At 47.4% G+C, this 16,329-nt stretch overlaps 1 protein-coding gene across 6 annotated transcripts in view; it reads left to right on the top strand.

Moving 5' to 3' along the window:
- PHF21A (PHD finger protein 21A) overlaps positions 1–16,329 on the top strand; it is a 737,785-nt gene that overhangs the window by 311,235 nt on the left and 410,221 nt on the right. For all 6 annotated transcript variants that reach the window (XM_085646699.1, XM_085646701.1, XM_085646696.1 and 3 more), the window contains one exon: positions 4,291–4,470. In XM_085646699.1, the coding sequence (XP_085502825.1) occupies positions 4,291–4,470 (180 nt within the window). The remainder of the gene's footprint in view (positions 1–4,290; positions 4,471–16,329) is intronic.

Consider the following 16,329-nt stretch of genomic DNA (forward strand, 5'->3'; position numbering starts at 1 on the left):
TTTACCTAATAATCTCTGGGTTGTTCTATACCTCGGGATTTCAGCGCCTTGACGCCTTCGCCATTTGCTGCGCTTTACGAATCCGGTTCAAACCAGGATTCACTTCTAACTCTGCTGCTTCATATTTAGGTCTGCAGTTCTGGCTGTGCCAGAGTCTGAGCCAAGGAAGAGGGTGATAGTTCCGAGTGAAGAGGGTGATAGTCCCGAGTCTGAGCCAAGGGAGGGTGATAGTCCCGAGTCTGAGCTAAGGGAGAGGTTGATAGTCCCGAGTGAAGAGGGTGATAGTCCCGAGTCTGAGCCAAGGAAGTGGGTGATAGTCCCCAGTCTGAGCCAAGGGAGAGGGTGATAGTCCAGTGTCTGAGCCAAAGAAGAGGGTGATTGTCACAAGTCTGACCCAAGGGAGAGGGTGATTGTCACGAGTCTGACCCAAGGGAGAGGGTGATAGTCCTGAGTCTGACCCAAGGGAGAGGGTGATAGTCCCGAGTCTGAGCCAAGGGAGAGGATGATTCTGAGCCAAGGAAGATGGTGATAGTCCCGAGTCTGAGCCAAGGGAGAGGGTGATAGTCCCGAGTCTGAGCCAAGGGAGAGGGTGATAGTCCCGAGTCTGAGCCAAGGGAGAGCCTGATAGTCCCGAGTCTGAGCCAAGGGAGAGGGTGATAGTCCTGAGACTGAGCCAAGGGAGAGGGTGATAGCCCAGAGTCTGAGCCAAGAAGAGGGTGATAGTCCTGAGTCTGAGCGAAGGGAGAGGGTGATAGTCCCGAGTCTGAGCGAAGGGAGAGGGTGATAGTCCCGAGTCTGAGCCAAGGGAGAGGGTGAAAGTCCCGAGTCTGAGCCAAGTAGAGGGTGATAGTCCCAGGTCTGATCCAAGGGAGAGGGTGATAGTCCAGAGTCTGAGCCAAAGGAGAGGGTGATAGTCCACAGTCTGAGCCAAGGGAGTGGGTGATAGTCCCGCGTCTGAGGCAAGGAAGAGGGTGATAGTCCCAAGTCTGAGCCAAGGGAGAGGGTGATAGTCCCGCGTCTGAGGCAAGGAAGAGGGTGATAGTCCCAAGTCTGAGCCAAGGGAGAGGGTGATAGTCCCGCGTCTGAGGCAAGGAAGAGGGTGATAGTCCCGAGTCTGAGCCAAGGGAGAGGGTGAAAGTCCCGAGTCTGAGCCAAGTAGAGGGTGATAGTCCCAGGTCTGATCCAAGGGAGAGGGTGATAGTCCAGAGTCTGAGCCAAAGGAGAGGGTGATAGTCCACAGTCTGAGCCAAGGGAGAGGGTGATAGTCCCGCGTCTGAGGCAAGGAAGAGGGTGATAGTCCCAAGTCTGAGCCAAGGGAGAGGCTGATAGTCCCGCGTCTGAGGCAAGGAAGAGGGTGATAGTCCCAAGTCTGAGCCAAGGGAGAGGGTGATGGTCCTGAGTCGTAGCCAAGGGAGAGGGCGATAGTCCTGAGACTGAGCCAAGGAAGAGGGTGATATTGCCCCGAGTCTGAGCCAAGGGAGAGGCTGATAGTCCCGAGACTGAGCCAAGAGAGAGGGTGATAGTCCTGAGTCTGAGCCAAGGAAGAGGGTGACAGTCCTGTGTCTGAGCCAAGGGAGAGGGTGATAGTCCCGTGTCTGAGCCAAGGGAGAGGGTGATAGTCCCGTGTCTGAGCCAAGGGAGAGGGTGATAGTCTCGAGTCTGAGCCAAGGAAGAGGGTGATATTGCCCCGAGTCTGAGCCAAGGGAGAGGGTGATAGTCCCGAGACTGAGCCAAGGGAGAGGGTGATAGTCCTGTGTCTGAGCCAAGAGAGAGGGTGATAGTCCCATGTCTGAGCCAAGGGAGAGGGTGATAGTCCCGAGACTGAGCCAAGGGAGAGGGTGATAGCCCAGAGTCTGAGCCAAGAAGAGGGTGATAGTCCCGAGTCTGAGCCAAGAAGAGGGTGATAGTCCCGTGTCTGAGCCAAGGGAGAGGGTGATAGTCCTGAGTGAAGAGGGTGATAGTCCCGAGTCTGAGCCAAGAAGAGGGTGATAGTCCCTAGTCTGAGCCAAGAAGAGGATGATTCTGAGCCAAGGAAGATGGCGATAGTCCCGAGTCTGAGCCAAGGGAGAGGGTGATAGTCCCGAGTCTGAGCCAAGGGAGAGGGTGATAGTCCTGAGACTGAGCCAAGGGAGAGGGTGATAGCCCAGAGTCTGAGCCAAGAAGAGGGTGATAGTCCTGAGTCTGAGCGAAGGGAGAGGGTGATAGTCCCGAGTCTGAGCCAAGGGAGAGGGTGAAAGTCCTGAGTCTGAGCCAAGAAGAGGGTGATAGTCCCGGGTCTGATCCAAGGGACAGGGTGATAGTCCAGAGTCTGAGCCAAGGAAGAGGGTGATAGTCCCGCGTCTGAGGCAAGGAAGAGGGTGATAGTCCCAAGTCTGAGCCAAGGGAGAGGGTGATGGTCCTGAGTCGTAGCCAAGGGAGAGGGTGATAGTCCCGAGTGTGAGCCAAGGAAGAGGGTGATAGTCCAGAGTCTGAGCCAAGGAAGAGGGTGCTAGTCCCGCGTCTGCGGCAAGGGGGAGGGTGATGGTCTCAAGTCTGAGCCAAGGGAGAGGGTGATAGTCCAGAGTCTGAGCCAAGGGAGAGGGTGAAAGTCCCGAGTCTGAGCCAAGAAGAGGGTGATAGTCCCGGGTCTGAGCCAAGAAGAGGGTGATAGTCCCGGGTCTGATCCATGGGAGAGGGTGATAGTCCCGAGTCTGAGCCAAGGGAGAGGGTGATAGTCCTGAGACTGAGCCAAGGGAGAGGGTGATAGCCCAGAGTCTGAGCCAAGAAGAGGGTGATAGTCCTGAGTCTGAGCGAAGGGAGAGGGTGATAGTTCCGAGTCTGAGCCAAGGGAGAGGGTGATAGTCTTGAATCTGAGCCAAGGAAGAGGGTGATAGTCCTGAGTCTGAGCCAAGGAAGAGGGTGATATAGTCCTGAGTCTGAGCCAAGGAAGAGGGTGATAGTCCTGAGTCTCAGCCAAGGAAGAGGGTGATATAGTCCTGAGTCTGAGCCAAGGAAGAGGGTGATAGTCCCGAGTCTGAGCCAAGGAAGAGGGTGATAGTCCCGAGTGAAGAGGGTGATAGTCCCGAGTCTAAGCGAAGGAAGAGGGTGAAAGTCCCGAGTCTGAGCCGAAGAAGAGGGTGATATTGCTACACTTGTAGATGCCTGAAGCTTGCATCGATCTTCACAAGTGCTTTAAGTTCTCTCCTGCAGTGGTTGCTCACTTCCACCTGCAGAGATGTTCCTGCTCGCCTCAGCGGTGTTTATGTAAGTTTCATGCTTGCTTTGTAAGGGCAGGCAATGCAAAAAACCCAACCATATCTTTCAGGAAATAAAGAGCTCTCCCTGAAGCAAGTACAGGGTGCGGCGGATCGGAAGTTGTTCCTCTTCCAATTCCATAAACTTGTCTTGAAAATTACAAATGTTATAGGTTTGATGTAGGCCATGCTACCAAACAAGGTTATATGGTGGGTGTGGTAAAGTCTCTTGTGATAAGTGTTGTGTCCTTTGGGAGCCACATGCATGGTAAACAGTTGGATGTCTCTCACTTGTTCATGAAGAGACCGTCCAGCAGCCTTGGTTTGTGTCTTGGTGAAATGATCTGAAAGTCTTCACTAGTTGAAAAGCAGGAGTGCTTTGATGAAATGTGAGGGGAGGATGCCAGATTAAGATAGATTCGGGAGGTTTGGGACACCAGTTCCCAAAGTGTTCCCCAAGTATCTGAAAGCTTTAACTAGGCCATGCAACCCCCTTAACGTCCGTTCGTCTCACCCATTGGGCCACTGTAGTTCGTCTTTCTAAATGCACAATGACCATCTCACAGAAGCTCCCATGCTTGTCAGAGCTTGGCTCATTTTTACTCTTCGAGGTTAAGGTTTCATGACTTAATGGATTGCATCTCTTTGAAGGGAGTGGTAGGGATGCAGCGAGGGAAAGACCTCAGTACATTTGACGCTCGTCCTCTGACACTTGTTCTTTGTAAGGTGTAAATCTTACAGCCGGGTCCCCTGTAACCATAAAGCCAACCTGTAGTGTGAGCCGCTTGCGCTGTCCGCATATGATTAATCCGAGCGAGATCCCTTCACTGCATCTGGGGCGTAGGTTTGGGTTTAAACCAAAGAGTACTTTAAATATTTTTAATGAGTGTTCGGGACTGACACTTGTTCAGATATTGAGTTATTTTCTCTTATGTCTGCTGCTGCCTTCCTATGGCTACACAAGTGTTCTGTGATGTGCAAGAGTTTACACTACATTGTTGCTACTGTGCCTGTATAAGTAAAGCAAATTAACAGTTGTGTTCTTGTTCGTCCGTAGAAGATGGTGGTGGAGCAGCTGCGGAAGAATCTCATGATCAAGCAGGAGCAGCCTGACTGCAAGAACCTCATCCAGCCACTGCTCCAGCTGGACCCCAAGCCCCTGGCACTGCAGCCTCAGCAACAAAAGCAAGCGCCTCCTCAGCCGGGTGCGACCCTTCCAAGTCTAAGCACGTCACAGGTAGGAAGGGGTGCTCGCCTGCACAGGGTCATGAGATATGTTGATGAAGGTGATGATATAAACATGTTAAGGGCACAGCCACCCCAGTGCGTATCCTCGCACTGGCGAACTTGACCTGCTCACTGACTTATCAATAAGAACGAATTGAAATTAGAGAAAAGTTTGAAATTGCTTACAAAAAGAAAGCTGGTTAGACTTAAGATGCAGAGACAGTCGATTGATTCCAGCCTTTTCTAGCAAGAAAACAGAATGGTGTATACAGGCCTTTTATATCTAGGGACTTGAAGGAGAACGAATTGAGGCTAGTGTGTAAGAGAATTTAAAAATAAAGATACGTTTGGCACGGCGAGCTGCCTTGGCGTTGGCTATGCACAGTGTGAGGGACTAGTTCCTGAGGGTGGTAATACATCTGTGGCAGGGCCGACTGCCTTGGCATCGTCTGTGCACAGTGTGAGGGACTAGCTCCTGAGGGTGGTCGTACATCTGTGGCAGGGCCGGCTGCCTTGGCGTCTGCTATGCACAGTGTGAGGGACAAGCTCCTGAAGGTGGTCGTACATCTGTGGCAGGGCCGGCTGCCTTGGCATCTGCTGTGCACAGTGTGAGGGACTAGCTCCTGAGGGTGGTCATACATCTGGAGCAGGGCCGACTGCCTTGGCGTCGGCTATGCACAGTGTGACGGACTAGCTCCTGAGGGTGGATGTACATCTGTAGCAGGGCCGACTGCCTTGGTGTCGGCTATGCACAGTGTGACGGACTAGCTCCTGAGGGTGGTCATACAGCTGTAGCAGGGCCGGCTGCCTTGGCGTCGGCTATGCCCAGTGTGAGGGACTAGCTCCTGAGGGTGGATGTACATCTGTGGCAGGGCCGGCTGCCTAGGCGTTGGCTTTGCGCAGCGTAAGGTAGATGGTGCTGAGGTTGGCCAATAAACGGATAAGATCCTTCTAAACGTGGGTTGGCCAGTTGTAATTCCTTGAAACTTTACCTGTTTAATGAGATCTTTGGCTAGCCCAGTTGATTGATGGACCACTTGTATGATATTCTCAGTGGTCTCAGTCTTGCATCATTCCACAGTCCTATATTGATAAGTGTTTGTAAACATGTGAAAGGTAAGTAGGGAGTGACGTATCAGCCACTTTTGTTTAGCGGAATGCAGTGCGTTCGTACCTCAGAGGATAGTAAACTTATATCTGTGAACTTCAAGTGAGGACAGGCTCAGCTTCTTCATCAAGGACATGAGGTTTGACGTTGGTATCGCTACTCTTGCCTCTGTTTGCCTGAAGGAGGCCTGCTGGACACTACAACAGCTCGAACATGGTGTTTCCAAACTCATCCCCTGTATCAAAGATAGTACTGTTAGCGTTGGTTGCAAATGTTAACCTCTGTGAGCCTGAGTGATTTCCATGCTTCCACTTGGGTGGAACCTTCCTGCCCTTGTCCGCCATATTGAACCCTTTTGGATCCTGCGCGAATTCCGTAGATGGCACCTTACTGCACACACTTGAGGTTAGTCTGTGTTATCATTGTACAGCCCATCCCCTAATCAAAGGCCAATGTCTTGAATCCTGTTTGATATTCACAGCTTTTAAGACGAGGGAGCTTTCTTCGCACGTGTGAAGCCAGTAGTTTTTTCCTTTTGTTAGTCCTCGTTTGTCTTCAAATTGGTAAGATCTGGGAGAAGGGGTAGGGATTGCTCGCCCTCAGAATATCATCTTTGCCAGGGTTCCATCTTGGGGATGAGGGAGTTGATGCAGTCTGAAAAGCACTGGAGTGATGTTTCTCTCACACAGTTGCTGGGATCAGCCTGGCCACTGAATCTTTAGCTGTTTACCTACTGTAAATTTTTTTTTTTTTCTCTGCACCCAAAAATAATTCACATCCGTAGTCGCATTTGGAACCAGATACAATAGGTGCACTACTCCCTTTGCCCATCAGTGTAGTTAGTGGCCTTTCCTCCCACATACCTACATCTCCACTGCTTCCATAGAAGTGTCTGCGTCTGGCTGCTTCCGAGGTGAGTTTGTCCTTGTTAGTAAACTCTTAAAATGCGAACGGCTGGCACAATCCCATTCATTGCTTTAGCAAACACTATTTTAACCAACACACTGGATTATAATGAAGGTAACCGTTTTTTCTTCGGATAGCTGCAGGAGCAAATTGTGTGCGTTGAACTGCATGTGTGGAATTATATCTATCATAAATCAGTGCTATTGACTGACTGACTGAAGTCAGCAATCCACTTCATTCAGTGTATGACTTGCAAGCAGATACTTTTCTTCTCTTGGCAAACCACTGACTGCATGCGTCTTTTGAAGTTCACAAAGGAAATAGCCAGACATAAGAACTACCCACTGATTGAAAAATATATACCTCTTACCACTCTTCTCACCAGTGCCGCCTCACTACTACAGCAGCTGTAGAGACACCACACAGATCGGTTAATGCCTGCCAGAACCTGCCTGGGACAGCCTATGTTGAGCTTGGACCTGGTACCGTTCAGCAGTTAATGTATTCTACACATGCATTTAAGTTATTATATTTGTGGTTATTTTATGGTGAAGAGTGAACATAACATAACAAGAGGACTTTGTAAACATGAATTTCTTGAACGAAGCGCACATGACCAGATGCAGTTTACCAAGATACGAATGAACCACGACACTGTTCACTATTTCTGTGAATATCTTGCCAAGACTGGAAGTCACTGAGAAACTGCGGAGTTGGATGCCTCGTATGCCATGTGCGATTTACTTAGAAGCCTACTTGTTAACACAAACAGATGCGGCATAAAGTCATGCAAGGCCATCTTTGTTAGGCCGAGCCAAGCGGCAGTGCGCATGAACTGCTTGCGCTGCGAGGCATGCTGTAGTAGGGTATGCTGTGGAAGCCTCGTCCACTCTCCGCCCATATTTGTCATTGCATTTCTGTCATTGTCCTCCTTAAATGCTAGCTTCAGATTGGTAAATACGCGTTTTTGTCCCTCTTTGGTATCGCCTTATCTCCATTTGTTTCCGCCCATAAGGACTAGACCTTTTACTGGTCATGCTACACGGTCTGCTTTATCATGGCTAAGAGCACTATTTTGTTTATTATAATTTTTTTGATTTGCAGCCCGGTCCACTTTCACTTTAGCGGCCACACTTGTTTATTTAATTTATTTGCAGCGTGGGCCACTTTTACTTTTGCAGCCATGCTTGTTTATTTAATTATTTTGCAGGGCCGTCCACTCACTTTAGCGACCGTGCTTGGTTATTTAATTAATTTGCTGTTTTCTTTTGCATGAGGGGAACAGGCGGGTCTAGAGTCAGGCATGTCACACAAGGCTTTGTTCTGTTGTGGTGAAAGGCAGGCACTTTTACCTAAACAAGCATTTGCAATGCAATAGGTCTTGCATTTAAGCGAGTTTTAGCTATTGACATTGCAAATGACAATGCCTTTTATTTTTGTTTTCGTTTTCAAAACATAAATAAAAGGCATTGTCACTTACAATGCCAATAGCTTAAATTCGCGTAAATGCAAGACCTATTGCATTATAAATGCTTGTTTTTCTTTTGTTGCTGCTGTACCTTTGATATAATTGGAGAACATGCATCTAAATCTCAACCATTTTCCAAGTGTAAAACGTTGCAATATCTGCTTTTTATGAACGTTTTGAACGCTGCCTCGGTTCCCGATTCTCCCTGCATATATAGATCTTTGAAACCACAGACTAGTTAGAGATTCGGATTCTGACATTACAGTGCACTGATTTCTGGCACCAGATACAACATCCTCGACGGCCTGGTTGGCTGCTGTGATGATTGGGGCTTTAGCAAATGTGAGTCCGGCATATCCACCATAGGCTGTACCTCCCTGGTCTTGAATATTCAAGAGTGTGAGATAGCTGGAAGCTTTATGGACTCGAGATTGCTGGTCTACTCAGCAGAAAGCTGATGAGGCAGATGACTTTGTATGCTTCAACGTTGAGCAAAGGCCCTGGGGTCTATTGCTTTCTTGATGGCGACCCAGTCTGCGATGGAGTGTGGGCACTGTGCCTCCTTGGAACACCATGTTGAGCGGGAATAGCGTGGTTTTCCAAGAGGTCTGATCATCTTTGATTTTCCCCTAAAGGAGTCCTGTGGAGCTTTGTTAGAAGGGCCTCCTGGTTGTCCCTCAGACTATGTAGAGTCTTAGTGTCTGAGTTAGTCTTCCTGACGATCATGGGGCCGGATTTTCTCTTGGCCCTTCGAGTATCTGGAAAACGTCTCGGAAAGATGGGCTTCTGGAAGGCATACATTGCACACGTTATGAGCCCCTGACTGCTTGCGATTTTTGTAGATAAAGAAAATGTTTCTCTGTCTACAAAATGACAAATACACTCTAGACCCCAAAAGCGCAGACTGACCTTGAATGCTAGGATCCAAAATTAGAAACAGTGTTCTGGTGGACAAAACAATCTCGAATTTCTGAAGCCAAATTACAACCCGTTGTTTGAATAATTCACTTTTGCGCTTTCTGGCTAAGCGCCGTATTCCTGGTGGTGTCGTTCTACATCGCCAAGAGCCCTCCAACAGGAGGGTGTATGCTGTGCTTTATAAATATTGTCAGCAAGAATGAAGGTTTGCAAGGTTTTTTCATGGGTAAAAAACAAATAAGTCTAAGCTTAGTGCACAAGCATTCTGTTTCTAGGACTCTGGCAAATGCCTTACCAGGCTAAACAGGAGACTGAGCTACGGTTCCTTAAAGGCGCAGCCTCCGTTTTTTAGGTGTCGTGCCAAGCGTTGCAGTGCATAGCATTGCTCGCGCAGCGAGAGTCCTTTTGTCCGGGGTTCGGAAATCGAGCCTGGAATTGCACACACTCGTGCGTGTGTTTTTACTTTCCTGTTCTGCTATTGGCCTTGGCGTGCGTGTTTGTTACTTAGACTGCACGCAATAGGCCAAAGGCGGGCGCATTGCTCCGCCCATGGCCTATTGGTGTCTATTACGCGCACAAAAGGCCATGTGATTTTAATTATCGTGCCCAGATACGGGCGCGATAATTGAAAACACATGTTCGATGTGGCGCGCACACCACTCGCGGGAGTGTTATTTTTTTTTTTCGTGTTTTACAATAGCGATCTTCCCGTGCTGCTTGTCTCTGCATTGCTCGGTGGTCCCGGGATAATGCATTTTTCAACATTTGTTCACTGCTAGCAGCGGGGCTTCCAGAAGCGGATGTTTTCCATGTTTCGGTTTCTTTTTAAGGTCCGGGCTGCTTTTAATAATCTGGCCTGTCTTCCCTGCTCTCAAGTTTTGAAAGACGTGTAAGGAAATAACACTAGAACGTTTTTCTTTGCAACATTCTTGAGAGAGGGGCTGTACTTCGTGACGCACTGAGAGCCACCGAGTGCTGTTTGAATTTTAAGCTCAAACTGAAAGGGGTAAAGGGGCGGAAGTGGGTCAGAAGTAGCGAGCAGTGCTGTATAGGCAGCTAAGACTTCCTGGATAGTGTCAGTAAGGGTAGATAATGATGATGTACAGAGCGCTACGAGTGCCTGTACGGATAGATACCAGTACTATACCGGGAGCGAAGATTGTCTGGAGAGTGCCTGTACATGGAGTGTGTCTGTACGGGTAGATTATAGTATGGTACATGGGCCTGAGTACATGGAGAGTGCCTGTATGGGTAGGTAACAACGCTGCACATGGAGCTAAGAGTACACGAAGAGTGCCTGTACGGGTAGATTACAGTACTGTACATGGAGCTGAGTACCCGGAGAGTGTCTGTACGGGTAGATAACTGCACTGCACATGGAGCTAAGAGCACCCAGAGAGTGCCTGTACGGGTAGCTTACAGTACTGTACATGGAGCTGAGTACATAGAGAGTGTCTGTACGGGTAGGTAACAACACTGCACATGGAGCTAAGAGCACCAGGAGAGTGTACATAACAGTGCATGCAGGGGGAGCTAAGACTGTAGAGTTCCTGCACGAGCAGATAACCATACTGTCCATAGAGCTACGGTTGCTTGGCCAGTGCATCTACAGGTAGATAACCGTACTGTGCAGTTCGCTAAGACTGCCTGTAGAGTGTCTGTACTGGTAGATAACATTATAGTACAGGGACGTATTATAACAGTGTTGTATGTACAGGGAGGTACGATTGCTTGGAGGGTGCCTGTACTGGAAAATAGTGCTTTACATGGAGCTAAGAGTACCTGGAGAGTGCTTTTACGGGTAGTGCGTGCAGGGAAGGCGAAGATTACATGTAGAGTGCCTGCACGGTTAGATAACCTATAGGAATTGGGAGATCTTGGCCACGGCCCCATTGCTACTGCGCAGCCAGTTCGCAATGAGGCAGGTTAGGGAAGCACCATGGAGGAGGTGAGCCACCCGTGCTCAGAGCAGGGCCTATGAGTTCAGCTGAATCTCCAGCCGTGAGCATGTCCCTACGGTCTCTTCAGCTCACTTAGCTATCTGAACCAGGTGCAAGGGAAAGTGAATACAGAGAAAGGTTCTGATTTTGTTTTTAGATCCAAGCATGAACAATGTATTTGGAATGTAAATTGGGCAACAAACCACTATAATAGTTTGTTTTCCATACAATGAAAGTTGCACTTGGGGAGAATTGTGACATAAGTGCGTATTTATAGGATTAGTCCTCAAATAAGCCCCCGGGGTCTCTGGGCTTTGGACTCCGGATAGGGTATATTGAATAGGAGCAAGGGTGTGAATACACAAACCTACACCAGGTGCTCCCAGAACAAGCCTCCTTTCGTTATCCTTCGTCAGTTGCAACTTAAGATAACCCGGGGCCAGCCAGCTGTCCATCAATGACTATGAAGGGATTTGTAGAGTCTCTAAAACTGATGCAAATGTTGTCATATGCGGAAGAGAACAGGGGAGCATGTTTGCGCTTGAGCGAGGATAGTTGAGGGTTGATACTAAAGTGGGAGAAGACAGGGAATCCCCAAGGACATGGGAGTATTAGCTCCATCTCTGCCAAGTTGAATTCACACCACAAACTGAATCGCCTACCGTAAATAAGCAAGTCTATTAAAACTGAAAATAATTTAGCCAGCGGTCGAACTGCATACACAAATATGGGAACTGTGATCCTGAGCACAAGAATGGGAGCGAGGCCATTGAGTGTGTAGACAAGATCACACCCAATTGAAAACAAGCATTGAAAATGCAATAGGTCTCACCTTTGATTAAGTTAAAGCAATTTGCTTTGCTAATGGTATTGTATAGCAAAGCAAATGGCTTTAACTTAACTTAATAAAAGGCGAGACCTATTGCATTTTTAATGCTAGTCAGTCCTAAGTTCCTGTAACCTTTCTGATTACATTAGCCCAGTTTTCCCTTCATTTCCTTAAAAAAAAAAAGCAAGTTTTGCGAAATCAGTTTTTCTTGTCACCTAGTTTAATTGTTGACTGAATTTTGAAATTGCGTTTTTATAGAGAATGTAAATGGCATTTGGCCAAGGTTGGATCAGATAGGGTAACGTTCTGATGAAAAGTAAAAAACTTGATCCAAGATCCCTGAATGCTTTCAATGAAGGAGAAGTAGGGTTTAAGGTAACTATTCAATATGCAGCTACCAACAGTTAGATGAGCTGCATGCTGCTGCGGGAAGAGCCAGGTCTTGATAGCTGTGCAGAAGGCCGGGTGGTCCTCTACATGGGTGAACCCTAGGAGAGAGCCCAGGTATCAAGCTTGAAGGGAGTCCACTTGCCCTGATCTTAGTTTATTGTCTGAAGAATGCAACCTCATGGGGAAAGAGTGGAAAGATAATTCCGCTATGTGAGGAAGTTCATCTGGATTCTTCTGCCTGAAAGCGCGTCAGTGAAGGGATGCAGCAGATAATTCTTTTATGGAGTCTCTGGTGATGAGTTGTGGACTTTTGGGGAGAAACGTGGGAGTGCCGTTTAGAAGCGGTCACTGTAATTGAATCAACTGCAAACATTGTCCACATCCATTTTGTTATTTAAAAAAATAAAACACTGGGTTTAGAACGCTTTCTCATAATAGCCACAAGGTACGAAGCTGGAACTGGCAGTTGGCTTGACTTGGAAGAGGTGTGGGGGTTTAATCGAGACTTGATGCAAAGTTTTCCACCATGTCCTGAAATCTCCTGGACCCTGTAGGATGGTTCTTCTCGGGATATCACTGATCGCCCCAAGATGTATCTGAGTAACTTGCATCTGGCAGGATGAGTGAGAAAAGGGAGAAACCCCAGTCTGCTTCTAAAGATTCGAAGGGGTGAAGCATTAAATGAATGAGGCAAGTGTAGGGAGTTGGATATTGAAGAACCTGGCAGCAGACCACAGCTGAGAGCAGCAAGTAGATGCATCTGAAGCAGTAGGAATCTGGCTTCTTGTCTTGTTGTTATGGAGGTGTGCACTTTCCGCTAATGGGAATGTCTGCTTCTTGTCTCCTATTTGATAGATGGCATGTTGAGCTTTGGTGCTGACATTCTCCTGAGTGCAGTTGGTAGCCGCTGGGGTGTCTGTCACCAGAGGTTTGTTGCTACCAACATTAAACTTCCCTGCTTTGCTCTTTGGCTCCTTACCATTGCCATGGGCCTTACCAATGGAATGGATCATTTGGCGTGTCAGAGGAATGAACGGAGAGTGCGTATTCCTAATTCTCATTTGAGATTAGAGGGTTTGTACCCCTCCTGAGTCAATAGGGTATCATGTTTATTCCGTAAGAACTCTGGTGCAGAGGGTAAAGTAGAGGAAAGGCATTTTTGAGTATTTGGGTTTTGACCCCTCCGCTCTTCCTCTGGTATGTAGTACGCAGTACCACCATCATACAAACAGTTCTTGTGTGATGAGCTCCACTCTAAACCATTGACAAAAAGAAATTCCTAGCCCTAGGAGGGCTTTCCTCAATTTTACTAACCATCAGTATTGAGTTCACTCCCTTCAACCCTGAGAAAGTAAAAAATCATCTGAATGTGTTTTAATAGCTCCAATTTGCCTTTCAGATCAATGCTGTGGTTAAGGAAGTCTGTGAATTTCTGTGCTTACACTCAGCCGCCATCCTTTCTGCAAAGATCACATCAGGCTGACCTAACTAGCTGGCGTCTTTGGGTGAAGCCAACAACCTGTTATTCATCTTAGAAACTGTTTTTGCCATCATTCTTTTCTTCAGTCTGCGCTCTATTCTTTTCTTTCTGCGCTCCTAAGTTCATAAAAATTCTGATAACATGACCGTCAGTACGTCACAGAAACACTAAAAGATTAATTTAGATGTCACTGTACAGAGATGCTTTCCACCAATAGAACAGCATTTTGAGGGCGCACTTATCTGGCAGTGCTACCTAAACATCTTATCGTACCACCCCCTTGGGTTTAGTATTCGCTTCTTAAATCCTTGTAAATGTTGATCGGGTTTGATTGCATCCTACCCCTCTCAGTGCAAGTGTCATTGAAGTAAAGTTAAGAGGTTAAGCAACATCTTATGACCTCTCGTTAATAGTCAACAGCTTATTGCTGTAGTGGTAGACCATGCCAGGTCTCTGAACCTGCCATTCTTTGCTGTGATTGAATAATGCTGTAAGAAGATTCTGTAGCTGTAGAAGAAATCACAGGTGCAAACTGATGTTCCTGTGTTTTTACCACCAGTGATTCCTTCGCAGGCCAGTCTGACATAACCTAGTCACAATTGCATTTTAATTGCACTTTGCCCCTGTGCTTCTTTAGTAACTTTTGCGCTTTTGCAGTAGACCAGGAAAACAAGAATAAAGAACTCCTTTTCTTTCATTGCAACCCTGTATCTACAGCTCCTAAAGCACTGAGCTTGGCCTGGATATCCAGCTCCTAATGTCACCCTGACAATCATTTGTGGCTTGGTCATCAGAGCCTCCAGCCCAGTAGTCTTGCCTTCTGTACTGGTGGAAGCTGCTTTACCCTTCTTATTTACACCCCAAATTAGATCGGCATGAAGGAGACGAAAGCACCCATAGGGACCACTAACGGAGGGATGTCCAATATTGTCACCGAAAAGATGATGTCGTAACAGATTTTCAAGATATCCACCTAGTGCTTGTCCTTACCCTCTCAATTTTTTCTCTTACCTGCCCTAACCATTTGTAGTATTACAGAGGACTGTGTGCACTAGAGTAATTAATTGTCCCATTCACACATAACAAAGAGCCTTTTGCCAATAACCACATAATCGCAAATAAACAATCTGTCATGCAATGCATCCTTGTTACAGACGATGTCCAGATTTAGTCCTTGGCACTGAGAAGAGGCAGGTCTAATGTATTCCCTGATGACCTTTATCACATTGTGTAGTAGAGAAAAATTGGAGTGCTGGTCCTGGTCTGCCTCCAGTCCATACTTTAGTTCTGCCTACTGACCACTCTTTGACCTGGCCAGCTAGCTGTTCGTGCCCGCAGAGCACATCGTTGTTTCCTAAGGGGTATCATTGTCGAAGTGTTTACTTAACTTGTTAGTTCAGTTAGCTGGGTTAACCCCTTCCATGCTCATGACGGAACGGTTCCGTCATGAGCCACGGTTGAGCTGTGCTCATGACGGAACCGTTCCGTCATGAGCCCGCCCGCGCTCGAACCCTTCAGCACCGCGGCGGAATTCGCCCAGCGCTGAAGGGGTTAATAATGTTTTCTGCAGAATGCAGGTGATATCTAAACATGCAAGCTCCATCTCTACATCTGAGCCCTGGTTGGAGCGCTGCAAGTAAAAGAATAGATGTAAACTTCCTGGCCAACAAGAAATAGTTAGAAATACCTCTCCCAGCACAACAGAAGTCAATGAAAAGATTCATCAGTTGCATTGTGTCCATGAACAAGCAGACCATGTCTGCACCATACCATCTGAGTATGCTTATCCAGGTCTTTCCTTGATGTCTTCCATGGACTTTCAAACGTGTGCAGCTTTCCCTCTCATATGGACTGCCAGCGCTCTGTGCTTTGAACAACGCCAAGTGAATCTGCTCAACTTCAGAATGATTCTTCTTTGGTCATAGTTCAGTAGTGTTCATGATGCTCAGAGCGGGAAAGAACTCAAACCAAGGCGCTGGTCACAGACTTCAGAGGCGTCCATGGGTTGTGTCCATAATTTGGCAACACATAGTGTAATTTTACACCCTAGGTAAATGGCCCTCAGAAAAGAATACTGGGAATTTCTGTTGCCATGACAGCAGTATATGACGGCTATCCAATTTCTATAGAAGGACTGCACCAATGAATCGTGTGCCTGCATTTACTCCAGTATTGGAAATTTCATAGATTCCCATGCTTGAATCATTCTCCGTCATCGAGATGGGAGTCCCCGGTGTATATATAAAATAGCGATAGAAACCATTACAAAAGAAGAAACCAGGCCTTGGCCCATTCTCGTTTTGTAAAATACCCACCTCTTTATGTAAAAGAGACCAAAAAAAAAACCAACAACCAATGAGAACAGCCTCGCCCTCTAGAACCTTCCTGAGAGACCCTCAGACACTCAATTTTTCTCCTGCACGTCGTGCAAGGGAGTCTCCACTGAGCTCTGATCAGTTTTTTCCTGTTAACCTTACTTCTACAGTTTTTCACCTTTTTTTCCCTTCAAGACCTGCTTGGACTTTGTCAAGATGTCTGATAAGGAGAAGAAAGCCCTCTTTAAACTTGTGCTAAGATGAGGTTGTATGTGGAGGACAAGCACAAGGATTGTAGTTACTGTCTGTACCCAGACCATAAGGTAGCAAACTGTTAAATATGTATCACTTTTTCGACGAAGACTTTGCGAGACCGTGCTCCAGACGCTCAAGTCAAGGAAGGAACCAGTCTCCAGTGACCGTGATGAGGCATCCTCTGCTACATCTTCCAGGAGGTCTGTAAAAAGGGGTAGGTCTTCTCCTTCACCTTCTGAAGACCGTCCCAGTAAGGCCTT

Source organism: Triturus cristatus, chromosome 3_1 (genome assembly GCF_964204655.1).
Source record: "Triturus cristatus chromosome 3_1, aTriCri1.1, whole genome shotgun sequence".
NCBI classification, from domain to species: Eukaryota; Metazoa; Chordata; class Amphibia; order Caudata; family Salamandridae; genus Triturus; species Triturus cristatus.